Source organism: Momordica charantia (genome assembly GCF_013281855.1).
Source record: "Momordica charantia cultivar OHB3-1 chromosome 6 unlocalized genomic scaffold, Mcharantia_2.0 BLBB01000006.1, whole genome shotgun sequence".
Classification (NCBI taxonomy): Eukaryota; Viridiplantae; Streptophyta; class Magnoliopsida; order Cucurbitales; family Cucurbitaceae; genus Momordica; species Momordica charantia.
The window spans coordinates 8,518,875-8,540,865 of record NW_028275164.1 but is presented as its reverse complement, the minus strand read 5'-3'; the positions used below and the strand labels follow the sequence as shown (position 1 = coordinate 8,540,865).

The window sequence follows — 21,991 nt, the reverse complement described above, 5'->3', positions numbered from 1 at the left end:
TCGCAATACTCTTTCAAAGGACGTTTTCTTTGCTTGAGATTTAAACTTACTTTTCCTTTCCCTATCTTGTTTAAATTTTCATTCTTTTACCTAACATTTTGTTACACATATTTATTTAAGGTTATTTTATTTGAATTAATTTTTCTATTTTAGAACAATATACGAAGTGGAAGATCGAACTCACGATGGAGATATATGTCAATTACTATTGAGCTAGGCTCGCTCTGAGAATTTGAATTAGTTAATTGAGACATTTGTCTTTTTTAAATACACTGTAAACTTGGATGGAAAACAATAGATTAATATAATAATTAATATACCAACCTGAGCATAATTCAACGTTAATTAGCACCTACTCATTTTCTTGAGGTAAGAAGTTTGAACCTCGTACTCCCAATTTGTTGTATTAAGAAAAATGTAATAACTAATATATTGAAGACTGTAATATTTGATCGTAAGGTTATCATAATTTTTATTGGTTGAATAAGCTGATTTTAATTAGTTAACCATACTTTTTAATCGGAGTATAGACTAGACTTGCAATTCTAGATCATTTAATATGCTTATTAATTAAACTTAATATAGTCTATCTTGTTTAATTATTTCACATGGTAAACTTCCTTCTTTCTTTTTTTTTTGAGACCAAACTTCCTTTTAATTTTAATTATAAAGATTCCACTGGGCTTACAAAATTAATCAACATAAATTTAGATCAAGAAATCAGAGGTTGAATCTTACGCTGATATGTTATTGAACTCAAAGTTAAAAATGTTTCAATTAACTTGTATTTAGTATATTTGAGTTAAAATAATCGATAAATTCAATTATTTTAAAATTTTCATTCATAGTTGAAATCTCTTTCTCTTCATGTACTTAAAATTGGAAGGAAAGAATTTTCCATGGAATATTTAGGTACATGTACTTGAAGTTAAGTCGGAGTCTCTTGGAATGGTCATATAATATTTTTATGTTCCATTCAAAATTACTGCAACTTAATTAATTAATTAATTATATATATATATATATATATATATATATTTATTTATTGTTGAAGACATTCTTTAATAGATTTTGTTACCAACCAGAGCGTTCAGCTAGTCAACTAACCCTAACCCGACATTCGGGTAAAAAAGTTTCTTGAAACATAGATTTTTTACTCCACTAGGAGGAAAGAGACTTTATGTAAAAGGGTTAAATTATAACTTCAATTTTCAAACTTAGATAATTGTATCTATTTAGTCACGGGCTTCGAAAAGTTTCAATTATATTCTTGAAATTTTTTTATTTTAGTTCTAATAAGTTTTCTCTTGTTGTTAGATTATCACGTTTATTTTCACAAGATTTTGAGGGATTTTCCAAAGGAATATGTAGTTTGTTATCTATGGAGCGAATGATTTGACATCCTACATGATTTCTTTGTATTTACTTAAAAAAAATTTCTAGACTAAAATGATTGGTTTTGCAAACTTTCATAAAATTTTATCTTAAATTACTATTTTAACATTGTTATATTTATATTTTTTTATTAGAAATAAAAAAACTAAAAGTCTACATCAACAAACTTTTTATTTTCTTTTATTTTCCAACCAACATCAGAATATAAAAGGTTAATTACATTAATCAAAAATCATTTTCCTTTCCACTAAAGTATTAAAAATTCTAAAAGCATTTCCAAAGTTTCAAACTATGAAACTTGAAATCATTTTTGAATTTTTTTTATTCTCAAAGGAAGGTAAATCTTGACATGACATTTTGTTTAGAAATAATAATTTAATAAATATACAACGTAAAGGAGTAGGTCAAATAAATAAATACAAAGGGGCCAAAAATTCGATAGAGTCGGTAAGCAAAATTTATTTCAATCTTCAAACTATATTTATACATATATTACCTATTCAATATTTTTTTCTTTTTTGCCACATTCAAATCAAATTGTTATATTAAAAAAAAAAAGGAAGAAGAAGAAGAAGAAAATAGCATGTTGCTACATAACTATATTAATAATAGGGTTTTATGTAATTATATAAAATTAATTTGTCACAAGCTGTATGTTGCTCCTCCATGTGCTTCATTACCAATCCATTTGTCAACCATTTCCCTCAATCATTTACTTTCAATTTTGTTTAATCAAATTAAATTTGTTAAAAAGTCTTTCACAATTGACACCACAACTGTGTGACTCTAATTTGACTTTTACCAAATTGCAATTTCCTCTTCATTGGTTCTAGAATATACTATTACAAAAATACGGTGGATTCGGACCCGTCAACCTATAATAAAAGAGGTGAGGAAGGATTCGTGCTCGTTTTGTAACGTTCTCGTTTCCTGTTTGCCGTCCGTTTTCTATTTTCCATTTTTCATTTTGTGTTTCTTGTTTTTAATCTTTTCAGAACTAAAACATGAATACTTTTGTTAACCATTTATGTTTTTTGTTTCTTGAAAAAATAAACAGGAACAAAAATATGTTTGATAACTATTTCTTGTTTCTATTTTTATTATTTTAGTACAACAACTTGTAGGGGTGAGATTCGAATCACAACCTCGACCAAAAATTTATACCTTACCTCAGTTTAGCTTATTTTATTTTTAGTTAAATAAAATTTAGTAAATGTAATATAAAAAGATATAACATATACTCGATATTAAAGAAAATATAATTTATAATATAAATTTTTTTGATATGAAAGTATAAACTATTACCTTTAAATAAAGAATAAAATTTTACTTTTTGTTTAAGAAAATATAATAACTTAAATAAAAAATAAAATTTCAAATATTTTAAATTAAAAAAATATAAATATAATAAAAGAAAAAAAAAGAATTTTGCCTTCAATCAATGGGGATCAAACCCTAAATTTGATAGAAAATAAGAATATTGAAATAGAAAACGAAACTATTTTGTAGTTTCTAAAGATTGGTCCTTCTTTTTAAAATGTTATCAAAATTTAGAAATGAGAAACAAGATTGATTATTGAATATATATGTTTCTCAAGAATGAGAATTTGAGAAACAGTAACAAGAAACAGAAAATTGGAACGTTATAAAAAAATGAGCCCAAGCTTTTGGTAATATATTTCCTGTTTCTAGAAACACAAGCATTTATAATTGTTCTTGGTTCCTATTTCTCGTTTATCATTTTTTAGAAATGTTTTCAAATTTTCAAAAGTTTGTAGAAATTTTGGAAATAATAAAATCGAGTTTCTTGTTTTAGTTTCGTTTCTAGATTTTTAAAAACATAAATAAAAGCATTATTTTATATTCTTGTCTTATAAAATGCATAATAGATATTAAAAAGTAAATATAACACAAAGATTTTGAATATTTAATTTAAAGAAAATAAATTTCATATAAATTTTGAAAATTTTAATTTAAAATTTTAGAGAATGAGAAACAAAGAAAGTTGCTTCTTGTTTTCCATAAAACAAAAGAAAGAAAGAATAAGAAAAAAAAAAAGTAGTTAACTAGATCCAATCCTATTTTAAGAGAAAATCAGAAACAATAAAGAGGAAATGAGAAATAGAACTGTTGCCAATAACCGTCCTACTATTTCAACCATTGAATTATATTAGGGTTGCTTATTTTTTCTTATTTCTTAATTATATTTTATTTGGGTGGATTCCTCCTTTGCTCCTCGGTTTACGGAGTATTAGCAACAAAGTTAAATAGAAATTTCGTTTTTAGTTTTTTATTTTTGATTTTAGTTTTTTTAAAACAAGATTGTTTTATAACCGATTCAATTTTCTCTTTTTTTTTTTTAAAAACTATATTGAAATGTTATGTAAATTAAAAAAAAATCAAAAACAGATTTATGTTTTTCAAAATCTATGTTTTTTCTTTTCTAATAATCAATTTTTTTTATTTCTCATCTATTTATCTCTAAAAAAATTTCTTTCTCGTTCTAATTTTTTTTTATTTCTAAATTTCTCTCTACAAAATTTATTTCTTTCTCTACTGTATTTTGAATTTTTTTTATTATTTATCTCTCTCCAAATTTTTCATCTCTATATATTTTTATTTTTTATTCTTTTTCTAAAAGATCAGTTTCATTTCTTTCTAAAAATTTAATATTTTTTGAACTTTTTTCTCTCTAAAATGTCATCTTTTATAATCTTTCTTTCTCTTCTCCTAATCTATTTTTCCATCTTTTCTAGTTCAATTTTCTTTCACTCTAACTTTGTATTTATTTATTTTCTCTAAAAATTATATTTTGAATATTGTTTTTATCTTTAAACTTTTTTCACTATAATTTTTCTTTTCCGCAGAGTGAGGCCCCAACAATAGCAAATGCATGTCCAACCCCGTCCCTGATTCTATTTTCTAAATAATTAGTATATATTTATTACGTTTTTCATTTTTTTAATTCTAAAAATAATTAAAAACAATTATAAAATCAATAATTTTTCTGGAGAATATCTCTCAGACCGAAGAACGAGGTAAAGACGAGGATTAAAAATTCTCACGTTCTTATTTTCAATTTTCTAACTTTTCAAAAATAGAAAACTAAAAATAGTTACCAAACCTGTTTGGTTATCAAATATATATGGTTTTTGTTTTTTAAAAACAGAAAACCAAAATCCAAAAACACAAATGATTATATTTTTAGTTTTTGTCGGTTTTGGTCGATGTATTTTTATCTTTGCTTCATTTTGGCCTCTCTACTTTGAAAACATCAATTTTTATTCCTTTACTTTTAAAAAGTGACTATTCGAGCATAGCCTTATCTCCGATAAAAAAATTGTGATATGCTCCCGGTTAAGGCACTCCAACAAAAAAAATTGTGACTTTTCGAATCCACACATGTTGATTGTTCTACTCCTTGTAATACAAATTCTAAACAAAAACTATTTAGTACAAAGCTACGACATCATTTCAAGAAATGCTGTACTCAAAATAGAATTTTTAGTCATTGCCATTAATTTTTTTCGTTATAATTTTAACAGAATTTGATGTATTTTTAAAAAATAACCTCCTACTGCATGGTTTCAAACACGTATCTAAATAGACCTCTATTCATCAAGTAATTAAATGTATTAAAGATGGGCTATTATTAGGTTTTTGCTAAATGATTTATGAGAAAGAAACGATGTGGAATAAAGTGTTTATAATGTAAAATTCAATCATTAAAATAGAATATTAATTTGATCGAGGTTAATAATTATCAGGTGAAAAATGGAAATCAAAACTAATCAAGGTGTTGGGATTGGTGGAGCCAAATCGACATCAGAACGTCACAAGAGTTGGGGCGAAGAAAGTGTTGAAATTTTTTGAATAAAATTATTTTTGTTAAAAATGAAAAATCACAACTTTTCATGAACGGATGATAACTGTTATGTCCTTTTATCAAAAGACATAACCTTACATGAAAAGATATGACTATTTGAATGGCCACAAATAGCCTATAAATACGTGGTTCTTCTCAGTTTTGGAAGACAAAAAAAAAATTATTCCTCAAAATTCTCTTTTTCCTCTGTATGAGTACTTAAATACTGTGAGTTCGTTGAGTCCTGTATGTGAAGTGTTGCATTCACAGGTTTGTATATCCGTCCAATCCTGGGAGACAATTGTTCATGAAACCTTGAACACCGTAGAGGGAACAAAATTGTCTTAAGGAAACAATGCTACGTTGGGTTCGGATTGTTTAATTTAATTTCATGTTTCCTTAAGATTTCTATGCATATTTCTATAACAATCTTAAGACAATTTTGGTTTTATATTTTATTTTGTTTCCAATCTTGACTACAGTTATGCATTATTGTTTTGTGTGGTTTGAAACAAATGCATTTTTATTTAAGTTGTCACAATTTTGTTCTCTGGTTATAAAAGGTTGTGATCTCAATTTTGTTAATCACATTTTATTGATATTTTGCAATTTTATACTCATGCTCTGAAATGCATTTATTGATTTGTCATGTGGCATGAGTTTATTGCAAGTTTTTTATTGGTCTGTGCTTCTTAACCAATATTTGTACCCAATAATGTCATTCAATTGATCAATTTTATGCATCGGTTCTTGTGTGTTGGTAATCTTTAATACTCTATTGAGTATGCATCACATAACACAAGTGTGTTTGTCTAAAAGGCACTCAAATTTGTATCTTGAATCTTAGTGTCTTAAAATTGAGATTTATAAATATTGTGATTTAGTGGGTTATTCCATATTGTGCCTTGACAATATGAAAATATACTTCAACGTTATTGGTATAAATCGCATGGTCTAATATTGGATATATTGTCTACACATCTCGAATTTCCAGATTCATGAGAGTTGTGGTGTCATTCTTGTGAATGAGTGTGGATGTAATTACATGCTGAGTAATTACTCTATAATAGTTTCTTATTTTATATGGAATTAAGTTTAGCGGTATGGTTAAATGCTTGAACTGGATATATAGTTAAATATCCAAATTGCTTTTGTAATTAGTACATTCTTGTTATAAATAATGTACTTTAAAGTATGGATATGAAGTCGTGGAAAGGTCTTCATATAAATATTTGAAATTGTGGGGGTGTCTTGCAAAAGCGAAAAATACTCTTAATTAAGTCTAACAAAGTGTCATTGATGTAAACTTCCATTTAGCTAAAAGATATTAGATGTAGTATTTCACAATTGAAGCATTGTGTGTGGTTGGCAGTCTAATGAATCTTATACAAACTACTCACGATCAAACTTAGCATATACAGTGAGTAAATTTAGAAGATTTGCAAATAATCTTGGAAAAGATTATTGGGAAGTGACGATAATATGAATATTTAAAAGTATTCAAAATGATGGCCGGTTGCACTCGTATTTTGAGGATAAAGTGATGAAAATTGGATTTTTGATACCAATGAGCAAAATCCAAAGGTGGAATTATCATATTCAATGTAATATGAAATCAAGTGCAATTCTTAATGTATAATTGTAAATCTCGACATCTACGTCGACGACATAATACCACAAGACAATTGCTCTCTAATGGAATTATATCAATTGATTATGTGAAATCAAAGGAAATTTTTGCGGATCCGCTTACGAAAGCTTTGACAAGAGAGTAAGTGAAATTGTCTTCAATAGGAATGGGTTTGAAGCCTATAAATATAAGAGTTGACATAATGGTAACCCGACCTAGCTTACTGGAGATCCCAAAATCTAGGTTCAAAAGGGAAAACAAATTTATGTATACAATTAAGAGGAGCACTAAGAAGGAATTATAAATATCTAACCATTCCTATTATAAAAATTAGTGCTAACCTGGAAATGAATGAGGTTAAGATATGCTTTTAATGACTCTTTAGCTCCTTTATAAGAGTGAGGTATTTCCAGGATACTCTTTAAAGAAGTCACCTATGTGGGTGTGAAGGGGCCGCTTCTATGAGAATTTTCAAGGCTAAATTCTCTAAAAATACTCATGAAACCCGGCGATATTTAGGGCCAAAATGAATACAAACATGAGAACCATTACTATTTCGAAGAATATCTATGTAATTATTATGGACTTGACTTACCCTTAAAAAGTTGACAGTTCAAAGTTCTTTAACTACTGACCGGCTATGTAAACTCTATAGTTTTACTAAGGAAAGTTCAAAGTCTTAGACTATTTATCCTGATGTAGTTATTCTTCATGAGTAATCGTACATGTTTTTAAAAATAAATTTTATTCATGTGGGGGATTGTTGGAATTTTTTGAATAAAATTATTTTTGTTAAAAATGAAGAATCACAACTTTTCATGAACGGTGGTAAAAAAGGACATAACCTTATATGAAAAGATATGACTATTTGAATGGCCACAAATAGTTTATAAATACGTGGTTTTTCTCAGTTTTAGAAGACAAAAAAATATTATCCCTCAAAATTCTCTTTTTCCTTAAATATTGTGAGTTCGTTGAGTCCTGTGTGTGAAGTGCTGCATTCACATGTTGCTATATCCGTCCTATCCGAGGAGACAATTGTTCATGAAACCTTGAGCACCGTAGAGGGAACAAAATTGTCTTAAGGAAACAACGCTACGTTGGGTTCGGACTGTTTATTTTGTGTTTCCTTAAGTTATCTCTGCATAATCTCTCCAACAGAAAGATTAAAAATAGACGAAGAAACAAGCTGCAGGACTAATTGGCCAAGGAGGAAGCCTCAACGCTATTGTATCGCAGCGCTCTCCAGATGCGTGCTGATGTTCTTTTGCGTCCGTAGCGCCATGGCACTATGGACAATGTCATGACGTTGTAACGAAGTTATAAATTCACAGTTTTTTCATTTTAGGTTTTTTGAGCTGAAATTGGGAGCAATTTTTGTAGCGTTTGTGAGGCAGAAGCTCAGGATTGTTGGCAGCATAAAGGCAGAGCAAGATCAAACATCATTTAGAGAGCCTTAAGACTCGTTTGGTAACGTTCATGTTTCTTGTTTCTTTATTTTTAATGAAGAAAAATGTATTGCATGGTTCCAACCTTTAAGAATTCAAATATGATAAAACAATATTTTTATTTATGTTTTGAAATAAATTGAAAATGGGAACAACAAAGAAATTTTGGTTGTTTTCAAAATTTCTATTGAATTGTGATAATGTTACACAAAAACGATAAACAAGAAACAAAATTAATTGTAAAATACTAGATTTCTTAAAAAAATTGGAAATGAGAAACAATAAACGAGAACATTACCAAACAAGTCTTTAATTTCTCAACACAAACTAATCAAAATTACCCCGTCCTTATTTCTCTCAGCAACTTGTCGAGGCATTTTAATTAACACCATTTTACTCTCATTATTGCCAAACACACACCCTATGGTTTGCTATATTATGTTAGAAAGAATGGCTTTATTTTGTAAAATAATCAAATCGTTTAGATATAAATAGTCATTTTCAGATTAGAATGGGCGAATTTGCAATTGTGTCAAATTTTAATAGCTTAATTATTGAGTTGTAGTTAAAAATATCAGAAATGTCCCTAAACTTTCAACTAATTTTCCATTTAATTTTTAAGGTTGATTTGATGGGTGATTTACAAACAAAAATATAAAAATAATAGATTTAATGAAACATAGTTGTATTGTTTGATTTTGAATGTTTTTAGATACGTAGTTAATAATATATTTGTAAACTAATAGTAGTTATCAACTAAATATTTAGTTTAATATTAAATAATATTAATTAATTTATCAACATTTGTGTTATAAATTTTGCAGATTTATTATTTTACAAAATTATATAATTTATAATATATTATATTTTACCTATTTTAATTTTAACAACGATGAAATGAGTTTATAATATGAAATAGTATATTTATCAAAAATTTTATATTTTTTTAATGTAATTTGTATTTTAAAGTTTCACATTCAAAATTATTTTGAATACTCTACCAACATAAAATTGTTATTTTCAGAATTTTCAATCGATTAAACGAATTTGAAAAGTAAAATTGGAATGACATATCAAACATGCTTTAAAATATTTGAAGTCTCCGTAATGTCCTCAAATATATCATTCTTTTTCTAAAATATTCCTAGTTCTACCTTCATGAAGTAAAATGATTAGAAATATGAGACATGGAATGTCAACTTTATTAAATAAGAACACTTGATCATCTAAGGATTTTAATTTTGCACCAATTTAGGAAAAGGCCAAATATAAGAAATCATCCCTAATAATTTAGGTAATTACTAATTTGACTTTTGATAATTCTCAATTTTACCTTGAGTGTATTAAAAATTTTCCATTAGGTCTTCCTGTAAAAGAAATTATTAACCGTGTTGTGTTAGATTATGTTTTATTAACATATTTAAGCACGTGAATATGCCACTTGAATACTATTTGAGACCATGAAACTTAACCTATCCACTAGCAAAAGTCAACACGCCCATCAACCAAATTTCTCTCTCTCTCTTTTTTGAGCGGACCAAATTCTTTTGCATATCCACATGTTCTTATATGTCGGTAAAATAATAATGACAGATAAGATTTTTGATAATAAATTTGGTTGAAAATGTGACAAAAGTTCTACAGTGACTAGATAAAGGAAAGAGCATGAATATATGTGTGAAACATACATCATCATTGTTATGAGACCTTTTGGGTGAAACCAAGAACAAACGTACGAGGGTTATGTCTACGAAGGAAAAAAATATACAAAATTTTGTATTTCAAAAAACTATGTAAATTAGTACTGTTAGTCTTGCTAATTTTGAGACATATGAGAAATATGTCAACAATGTTTAGAAAAACTTGTTTGTAATTAAAAAAAAAAAACAAAGAACAATAACGATTGGCAAATAACATTGAATCTTGATAATAATGTGATTGTGATTCAACCCTATCATAGTGCCATGCATGTTCTCAAAAAAAAGAAGGAAATATGCTATTTCATATATATATAAATAATTTATTTTTCATAACTGAGTTCAATGTAGTATATTTTTTTGACTTTGAAACATTAGCCAACATTTTTTTTCTTTAAAAAAATTGATATAGAAACATTTTGTTTATTGCCATTTGTTGGGTAGAGGTATGTTTGTCCTTACATTAGTGGGACATTTGAATCTTCCTTTGATTTCTTTTTGGCAGACAAAGACATCTTCAAACATGTCTTCGTTAGATCAATGAATGAATACTTCCTCCTCTCACCAATCTTTTGAGTTGAAATTTGAATGTGTTTTGTTCCTTAAAAATTTAAATATTTGTTGCCAATGAGGAGTTTTAGGCCAATTTTAATATTTTCAAAGCCATCCATTTTGATAGAGAATATCTTTTAAAAAATGTTTATAATTAGTTGGAGCTTGTTTAGTTGTTTATTTCCTATTAAACAAAGAAGGTTTAGGTGGGGAAGGAAGCCTATATAATGGGCTTAGAGCTTGATCACTAAACATAAATTTTCAACACAATTGTTCTCTCTACCCATTTGAGAGAATTGTGGGAGAATGATGGAGATTTCGAAACCCCCGGGACATCGGCTCCCGATGCTTTGGGCTATTGCATTATGTCTTCTCAGCACAACTGTAGTTGCTCATAAGAAGCCTTATGTTTATGCCTCACCGCCACCACCACCATCTCCTTATTATTATAGCTCACCACCTCTGCCACTTAAATCTCCACCGCCTCCACCATCATACTATTACAAATCTCCACCACCTCCCTCACCATCGCCACCTCCACCATATGTATACAAGTCGCCTCCTCCACCTTCTCCATCACCGCCTCCTCCATATATTTATAAATCACCACCGCCACCATCACCATCTCCACCACCACCATATTATTATAAATCACCGCCTCTACCATCGCCTTCTCCTCCACCACCCTATTACTACAAATCTCCACCTCCACCTTCTCCATCACCACCTCCACCCTATTACTACAAATCTCCACCTCCACCTTCTCCATCACCACCTCCACCCTATGTTTACAAATCTCCACCGCCCCCATCACCTTCACCTCCTCCACCATACTACTACAAGTCACCACCTCCCCCATCTCCTTCACCTCCTCCACCATACTACTACAAATCTCCACCGCCCCCATCACCTTCACCTCCTCCACTATACTACTACAAGTCACCACCTCCCCCATCTCCTTCACCGCCTCCTCCATATGTATACAAATCTCCACCGCCCCCATCACCGTCACCTCCTCCACCATACTACTACAAGTCACCACCTCCCCCATCTCCTTCACCGCCTCCTCCATATGTCTACAAATCTCCACCGCCCCCGTCACCTTCACCTCCTCCACCATACTACTATAAATCACCACCTCCACCATCTCCATCACCACCTCCTCCATATGTATACAAATCTCCTCCGCCCCCATCTCCTTCGCCTTCTCCACCATACTACTATAAGTCACCACCACCACCATCTCCATCACCACCTTCTCCATATGTCTATAAATCTCCACCGCCCCGTCACCTTCACCTCCTCCACCGTACTACTATAAATCACCACATTCACCATCTCCATCACCACCTCCTCCATATGTATACAAATCTCCCCCGCCCCCATCTCCTTCACCTCCTCCACCATACTACTATAAGTCACCACCACCACCATCTCCGTCACCACCTCCTCCATATGTTTACAAATCTCCCCCGCCCCCATCACCTTCACCTCCTCCACGGTACTACTATAAGTCACCACCACCACCATCTCCATCACCACCTCTTCCATATGTATACAAATCTCCCCCACCGCCATCTCCCTCACTTCCTCCACCGTACTACTATAAGTCACCACCACCACCATCTCTGTCACCACCTCCTCCATATGTATACAAATCTCCTCCACCGCCATCTCCGTCACCACCTCCTCCATATGTTTACAAATCTCCTCCACCCCCATCTCCCTCACCTCCTCCACCGTACTACTATAAGTCACCACCACCACCATCTCCGTCACCACCTCCTCCATATGTATACAAATCTCCTCCACCCCCATCACCTTCACCTCCTCCACCGTACTACTATAAGTCACCACCACCACCATCTCCGTCACCACCTCCTCCATATGTATACAAATCTCCTCCACCCCCATCACCTTCACCTCCTCCACCGTACTACTATAAGTCACCACCACCACCATCTCCGTCACCACCTCCTCCATATGTATACAAATCTCCCCCGCCCCCATCTCCTTCACCCCCTCCACCATACTACTATAAGTCACCACCACCATCATCTCCATCACCACCTTCTCCATATGTCTATAAATCTCCACCGCCCCCGTCACCTTCACCTCCTCCACCGTACTACTATAAATCACCACCTCCACCATCTCCATCACCACCTCCTCCATATGTATACAAATCTCCCCCGCCCCCATCTCCTTCACCTCATCCACCATACTACTATAAGTCACCGCCACCACCATCTCCGTCACCACCTCCTCCATATGTTTACAAATCTCCCCCGCCCCCATCACCTTCACCTCCTCCACCATACTATTATAAGTCACCACCACCACCATCTCCGTCACCACCTCCTCCATATGTATACAAATCTCCCCCGCCCCCATCACCTTCACCTCCTCCACCGTACTACTATAAGTCACCACCACCACCATCTCCGTCACCACCTCCTCCATATGTATACAAATCTCCCCCACCGCCATCTCCGTCACCACCTCCTCCATATGTTTACAAATCTCCTCCACCCCCATCTCCCTCACCTCCTCCACCGTACTACTATAAGTCACCACCACCACCATCTCCGTCACCACCTCCTCCATATGTATACAAATCTCCCCCGCCCCCATCACCTTCACCCCCTCCACCGTACTACTATAAGTCACCACCACCACCATCTCCGTCACCACCTCCTCCATATGTATACAAATCTCCTCCACCCCCATCACCTTCACCTCCTCCACCGTACTACTATAAGTCACCCCCACCACCATCTCCGTCACCACCTCCTCCATATGTTTACAAATCTCCCCCGCCCCCATCTCCTTCACCTCATCCACCATACTACTATAAGTCACCGCCACCACCATCTCCGTCACCACCTCCTCCATATGTTTACAAATCTCCCCCGCCCCCATCACCTTCACCTCCTCCACCATACTACTATAAGTCACCACCACCACCATCTCCGTCACCACCTCCTCCATATGTATACAAATCTCCCCCGCCCCCATCACCTTCACCTCCTCCACCGTACTACTATAAGTCACCACCACCACCATCTCCGTCACCACCTCCTCCATATGTATACAAATCTCCCCCACCGCCATCTCCGTCACCACCTCCTCCATATGTTTACAAATCTCCTCCACCCCCATCTCCCTCACCTCCTCCACCGTACTACTATAAGTCACCACCACTACCATCTCCGTCACCACCTCCTCCATATGTATACAAATCTCCCCCGCCCCCATCTCCTTCACCCCCCCCACCATACTACTATAAGTCACCACCACCACCATCTCCATCACCACCTCCTCCATATGTATACAAATCTCCCCCGCCCCCATCCCCTTCACCCCCTCCACCATACTACTATAAGTCACCACCACTACCGTCTCCATCACCACCTCCACCATATGTTTACAAATCTCCACCGCCACCTTCACCATCCCGACAGCCTCCTTACATTTATAAATCTCCACCTCCTCCATCTCCATCACCACCTCCCTCCTATTATTACGCCTCACCTCCTCCTCCACCTATTTATTAAAGATTATATTTTAAGTATTCATAATAATGCAAGTAACAAGTATCTTCTACGGAATTGTCGAGACTTTAATCCGTCAGATGAATTTATTATGTTGTAAGTTTTTATGTTTGAGAGTGTTATCAAATATCTCATTGTATTTCTTTACCAATTTGATTATATGTATTAAGATTTAGATTGTGTCTTATCCTTTATTTTTTTCTATATCTAAATTTCTTGGTATTTACTTCGCGACTAATTAACAAATTAAAGTGTCGAGAAAAATAACCTAATTGTAAGTAGTTATGGAAATGGTTCACATACGTGAGAATAGTTTTGATAGCTTCACAAAATGCATATATCCTCTCAAGAATGGAAATAATTCCAAATTAGACTTTCAAATGGCTGCCTAGATAATATATATTTGCATTTTGCAAATTTAATAAACAAAACAATAGAAAGACTAATTGGATTTTTTTTGAAACTCATCTTTATTTTCATAGTTTTCTATAGACCATAGGTGGGCTTGAATTTATCTAATTTAGCCCAATAATTATACCACATAATGTAATTAGACTAAACAGTCATGGTAGGAAAATCAAATACTTTTAATCTAGTTTAGATACACTTATTAAATTTTAGGTTAAAATATTAGTTTTTTCCCTCTCCTTTCAACTTTGGTTCATTTTAGTCTCTCTACTTTTAAAATGTTCATTTGGGACCTTGTACTTTTAAAAGGTGGCTCTTTTGGTCCCTTCATTTTATTTTTAATCTCATTTTTTCTATCACAATTCAACACGACATTACCGATATGTTTCTTAAAATGTAAACCTTACTTTATACTAAATAGTTTCTATTATGTATAAACTTTGTGTTAAAATTTTGCAAAGAGGAACTAAAATGATCGCATTTTAAAAGTACATAGACCAAAATGAACATTTTCATAATACAATGACTAAAATGAACCAAAGTTAAAAATATAGGAGTCAAAATGAACATTTTCAATCAAAATACAACGACGAAAATGAACAAGACTAAGAGCACAAGGACCAAAATACTAGTTGAGCTTACCTTTTAATAACAATATGCGAAAGTAAAGAAAGAGAAATAGGTATTCATATATATTTTTTTTATTTAGAACTTTCTAGATTAAAAATTATCCAAAACACAATATATGAAAATAAAACACAAAAAGGAAAATAGAAAAATCCAAAAATCCAAAAATACCATAAATTAGCAGTATCATTTTATTTTTATGTCCCTTAAAATTCTCATTCCACATACATGTATGCTCTGCCAATTGCTTCAAGGATTGGCCAAACATTTTTTCCTTTTTTTTTTTTTTAGCTTTTGGGCAAAGGAAGCAATATGGCATTAATCATTTCATCATATGGGATAGTGGTGAAAGGGAAATTGAACCAATTCCCAAATCTTGCAACCAAAGAGTGGGAGAGTGGGAGTCTTACAAAAAAAAAAATATTGTGAAAATAAATGAGAATATATACCAATAATAGAAACTTCTTTGGAGTTTTTTTTTTTAATTAGTTTTCCCATATAGAAAGAGAATCTATTCCATTTGTTCTACACCAAATGAAACATTGCATTGAGGGTTCCAAATGAATGGAAAAATGATGGGTGTTGTCTATTATTTTGAATTTCCACATCCTTTAATTTGGTTCCTTCCAATTTTAGTAATTTCTTTTTCATCAATATATGTTCCAAGTGTCATCACCCATTGACCCCATATTCCTTTACACAATTTTTGGGACATTTTTGCTCAATTATAAATGGTAATAAGTTTATGGGTGGAATGTTCGAAGATGGGATCATATATATATATAGAATTTTCTCCTAACTTTTTTTATGTACATTTCATACTTATTTGTTTTCTTTCACAAAGTGGCAAGTAAATGAGAAACAATTTCAACTTCGAAAATAGATGAAAACTTTGGACAAACTTTGTTAGTTGGATGTCATTATTGGGCTACTATGCTTGCTAATACTAATGCTAATAATATTTGTAATATATATATTTAAATTTCTGTATTTGTAATGCTTTTGATATGGATTAATATAGTTAGAAAGTTAAAACGAAGAGAAGAAAATTGTTTTAAAAAAATAGTTATTGAATTTGTTTTAATTGTCGTTTGAAATTCTAAATATTTAAATTATCTAATATTAAAACATGCATCTAGTGAAAATGAGACAATTTGCTTCGAATATAAAACATAATAACCTATTTATACTAATTATATAATTATAAAATCTAATTCAAAAGCTATTCTAATTTAAACAGTATTATAATCCAAATTCAATCCTTTAAATAATTACTTTTTTGTAAATTTATGTGCTTTAATTTAGTTGTTTTTATGTTCAGAAATTTGAACATGTTGTGGACGATTAGCATTGATGAACATAATTTACGTTATTATATCTAATATTTGAGATTACATTGAAAATTTCAACTTTACTGCGATATATTGATGTTGCTGGCTATTTATTTTTTTATTATTATTATTTTAATATTTTTCCATTTGTCTTTATATATTATTCTAAAACTTCCATAGAGAAGTAAATTTGGTCTCAAAACATTTTATAAATATAAAACTAGCAAAAATAAAGGAAGAAGACAAAATAGAAATTTTGGGTTTGCCTATTTAAGAAAGAATCTATTCCATTTGTTCTACACCATTATGTACTGAAGGGAGGAAGAAAGAAAAAGAATAAGGTTAAAAATGACAAATGATGGGAGATGTCAATTATTTTGCATTTCAACATCATTTTGATTACTCAAAAATAATTTTAGGAGTTTCTTTTCCTTCATATTATTCCAATGTTATGACCCACATATTCCGTACAATTTTTTGGTACATTTTTTGGTCAATTAGAAATTTATAAGTGGTAAGAAGATGAGCGGTGGAGTGTTAATTGGAAAATGAGAGGTGTGAGATTTTCTCATTGTAAATTCTCTACTTCCACAAATATAATTTTTTTTTTTTTTGTGTATTATTTGATTTTTTAGAAAAAAAAATATACTGAGTAAAAACGGGAAGATTTGAACTAGTGGATGGAAACTTTAAGATGGTTTAATAACACGAATAAACTACCACTCAACTCAAAAGCGGGATTTGAAATTTACCTCACACATTAACTTAAGCTTTTAAGTTGAGTGGTTGTTTATTCATCCTTAATAATAATAATAACGTTATTGTTTTTTTGTTTTTCATCTTTTATTTTTTGTTTTTTCGTACTTTTTTAATAAGGTTTATTTTATAACTTTTTCCAAAAATATATTGTTCACTAAACTATTTCAAAGAATAATACTTAAAAATAGTTTGTCAGTGCAGGTCGTCTCTTGAAGAAACAACATGCACATCACTAAAGCTCAATACGTCGTCTATTGAAGAGACAACCATCCCTGTATATTAACCACGTATTGCAGGATTTGTAACTTTTTTTGTTTTTCAAAATCTCCTGAACTCATGTGCCACCAAAGATTTTGTTATTTAAATTGAACTAAAACAAATCTAACAAAATTTTAAAACAAACTGGTTGTTAAGAAATCTATTTTTTAAACCAAACTTTAAATTAAATTAAACTAAAAATTTTTTAGCAAAATCTTAAAATGAATCAATTTAACTAATCAAGTATTCAAAACATAAATTAAATAAAACAAATTAAATCAAATGATATCTTCCCATAAATACTAATGAAGAAGCAGATAACCATGATGAAAAATTGTGATGTGAAGGCTTAGAACTCAAATCTGGATGTCATATCCAGAATATGAATTTTCACTGAAGTGGTGAAAGGAAAACGAGCAGTAAGTGATTAGCCAGTTGGAAATTATGACTCAACACTTTATTGGATTATTGGAGGCAATGGAGTAGTCATACATTTGACTAAACCCAATATACCATATGATATATTTAAAAATAATTAGATTTAAAATTTAAAATATTTAATAATAATTAGATAAATTGATTTTTTTATTGGTTAATTTAAGGTCTTTTTTTAATCGCATAATCGATCGATTTTTTAGTTAAGTTTAATTTAACATTTGTTTTAAAAAATAGATTTCTTTTTGTTAGTACAACATGTTGGAAAGAGGATTCGAACTCACAACCTTATATGTCAATTACCGCTGAGCTATGCTCGCTTTGGCAAAAAAAAAAAATTAAAATCTTGAGTGTCACACATGAGTTGAGTAGATTTTGAAAAAAAATAATAACAGTTAACCTACCATAAGTGTCTAAAATACAGGGATGGTCGTCTCTTCAACACAACTTGAGATTTAATTTTTTTTAAAAAAAAAAAAGTCAATTGTGTCTGTTGTTTCTCTTTCTTCAAGAGGCGACAAACTATTTTCAAGCATTATTCTTGTAAATAGTTTGGTGAAGAATATATTTTTGGAAAAAGTTTTAGAAGAAACATTATTAAAAAAAATCCCGTCATTTCTTGCTTCTTTCTCTTTTTATATCAAAAAAAAATTAATTTTACTTAAAAATAAACTTTTTAAAACAAAATATTTAAAATTTATTAGGCTATATTAAGTTTGTGTTTTTTTAATATTTATTATGAAAATATAAAATAATGCTTTTAGTTATGTTTAAAAAAATTAAAAATAATAAAAAAACCAAAATTTTTTCCCTAAAATTTACATACAATTTTAGATAGATTTCTAGATGAGAAAGAGGATTCTTTAAGATCCGTTTGGTAATATTCTTTCTTTTTCTCATTTTTAATTAAGAAAAATAGAATTACATGGTTCAAACACCCATAGATTCAAGAAAGATAAAACAATATTTTTATTTACGTTTTGGATCAAGCAATAAACAAGAAACTTTTTTTTTCAAAATTTTTATATAATTTTGAGAATGTTTCTAAAAAAATGGAAACAAGAAATATAAATAGTTGTCATATGTTTAAGTTTTTTAATAAAATTGGAAACGGAACGTTAATATACGGGCCCTTAGTAACGTTCATGATTCTTGTTTCTTGTTTCTCGTTCTCAATTTTTTTAGTAACATAAGTGTTTTGTAATTGTTCTAGTTTCTCATTTCTCATTTTTAATAAACATTTCTAAAATTGTGTAGGAATTTAGGAAGTAACAAAATTAAATTTCTTGTTCTTTTCTTTCTTTTTTTTGTGTGTATTTTGCATCATTTTTCTTTTTCAATAGAATAAGTGATGTCAGGGATCCGAACTCCAACTATGTCAGTAATCCGAACTCACAATCTCATAGTTGGAGATAGGTGTCAATACTGCTCTGTTAAAAATGGCATGAATAGATATATCTACTAAAATAAATGGGAGAGAAATTTACTAAAAGAAAAAAAAAATTAAATAGCGATTGAAAATGATGACATTTATTTCTTCTAAACTTTCATGACCTTTTTGGTATGTCGGCTGCAAAAAGGATAGGCTTATAATTAACTGTTTTGAAATGGGAATATCATTTTATTTTTAAATATTATTTTTATCCCAAAACGTGCATTTTTAACTTTGGTTTAATTTTAGTCGTTTATATTGGTCCTTCTATTTTTCAAAAGTTATCACTTGAGTCCTATCATTTTCCCTTTTATGTCATTTTTCGATCATTCTTTCAACATTACACTATACTCATCAAACGTAGTCATGACTTTGTATTAAAGATTTTTTGTTGGATATAAAATTTATGTTAAATTTTTGCAAAATGGATCGAAATAGATACTTTGAAAGTACATAAACTAAAACAAACAAAAGTTGAATGTACGAGAACTCAATGAATATTTTGACGAAACTACCATTGAAATGAACTAAAGTCGAAAATATAAGACCAAAATAGTATTTATACTTTTTATTTATAAAGGCTAAATATATAACTTTTATCTTTAGTATTAAAAGGTTTCAAAATCTTAGCCGAGTTTTAAAATTAAAATTTATGTTTGATTTCTCACAATTTTAAAGAATTCATTTAAAGAATTTAACTTATGGTCCAATGTTCATGAAATTGAAATTTTTATAAAGTTTTATAATATCAAGGAGATGAAATTGACAAATTCATGTATTTAGTATTTTGTAAAATGATTTAAATTGATTTTAAAATAGAAAAATTCAAAATCTTTATTCTTTTTTCATAAGTCTAATATATGATTCATTTATACAAACAATGAAACAAACTTTCAAGAAAACAAGGAAATAAATGTAGAAAGAGGTTGAACAACTTTGTCGTTTTTTTAAGCTCAACATGTCACAATTTTCAAACTATATTTCATTTTCAATTATATGAGAGGTTGAATATAATTTTAATAATATTTAGGTTAGTAAAATTAAACATTCATTCGGTTATCACTTCTTAGTTTCTGAAACTTAAAAAAATTTCATTTACATTCTGAAATTTTAAATTACATACATGCTTATTTTATCTTTCGTCTCAATAATTTCAATTAACAAAAATAAATTATTAAACACTCTATTTCTTGAAATTTAGATGAGATGACATTATTGAACTTTCAGCCGAACAAATTAGAAATCAACAAATAGGAACTTAACATAGTTATTAGATTGGACAAATTATCTCAAATTCATGATCGGTTGGATTACACTGCCTCATCCAATTTTTCAAGAAATAGGGTGGCATCACATATGCAATCCTTAAAGTAACGTTCATATTAAAAACACTAACGATAAGCGTAGTTAAAAATCTAACAATGGAATTTGACCGAAATACATAGTTGAGGCTAAAATTACCTACTACTAACTACGGTCACGACAGTCACCAACCTTTTTTTTCTTGACTGCATAGCAAAAGTAGATAAATAGGGAAAAAGAAAACAAATCAACTCTCCCAACCATATTGAGTTTTGTTATTCGATTAAGACTCTCAAATATTGTTGTCTTCCGGCATGAATTGCTTAAATGTTTGCAACTTCATTCTACTCGTGCCCTATGAAGTAAGATTTCTTCGATGCCCCTATTCCTACATCCCTCTCTCGTATCATCAATTATCAACTGTACTTCATTATCAAAAGCATCATTGATCAGATTTCACACGACTTTCCAATCGTTTCGGCTCGAAGAAGTCAACTTGATTTAGGACATTATATTTATAAAGTGAAAGGGCTGGCGTGTGTGTGTGTGTGTTGGCGCCCACACACTTGACTTTGATATGTTAAATCAAATTTCCAAAATTGCAGGTAACCGCACCAACAGGTTTCCACACTCTCAATCATATTTCATAAATTGCGTGGTTGCTCTCTCTTTCTTGTTTATTATTAATTGTATGTTTCTTATTTCTCGATTAAAAAAATATAATTGTGTTGAATAATTGTTTCTTGTTTTTTTGTTATTTTTTTTTATTTAAAGAAATATAAACATGTTTGTTAACTAATTCTTGTTTCTTGTTCTCTAAAATTTTAAATTAAAAAGAAAAGTAAAAATTTTATATGATAATTAATTTAAGTGTCGGTCAAAAATTATGTTCTTTTTGTATAATTCAGTTTATAAGTCTTTCATCCTCTCAATAACATATTTGAATTCTTGCCAAATTTCAAAATAAAAAAAAAATTGAAAACTACCTTTTTTTTTTCTTTTCAAAATTTAACCTTGATTTTGAAAATATTTATATTTATAAATGACTAAACCAACACATAACTGAAAAAATTGTTTTTCTGAATTTAATTTTTAAAAACAAAAAACAAGTTTGAAACTTTTGAAGTTATAACCAATATAAAATTACAAAAGTACCCTTTTAATCTACACCTTGTTTAAAATGATTCCTTTGCATATATATATATATATATATTAATGAGCATTTTCTGATTAAAGTGCTGGTTTACTTTTCACGGGTCAACCATTTGAATATTTATGCATCTAATAATGACAAATTT

General features: G+C 30.4%; 1 protein-coding gene across 1 annotated transcript; it reads right to left on the bottom strand.

Annotated features, from left to right (window-relative positions):
* Positions 1-11,823: 11,823 nt before the first annotated feature.
* Positions 11,824-14,322, bottom strand: LOC148210638 (uncharacterized). The gene has a single exon (XM_088124738.1). The coding sequence runs from the start codon at positions 14,089-14,091 to the stop codon at positions 11,836-11,838; it is 2,256 nt and encodes a 751-aa protein (XP_087980864.1). The 5' UTR covers positions 14,092-14,322; the 3' UTR covers positions 11,824-11,835.
* Between the last annotated feature and the right edge of the window lie 7,669 nt (positions 14,323-21,991).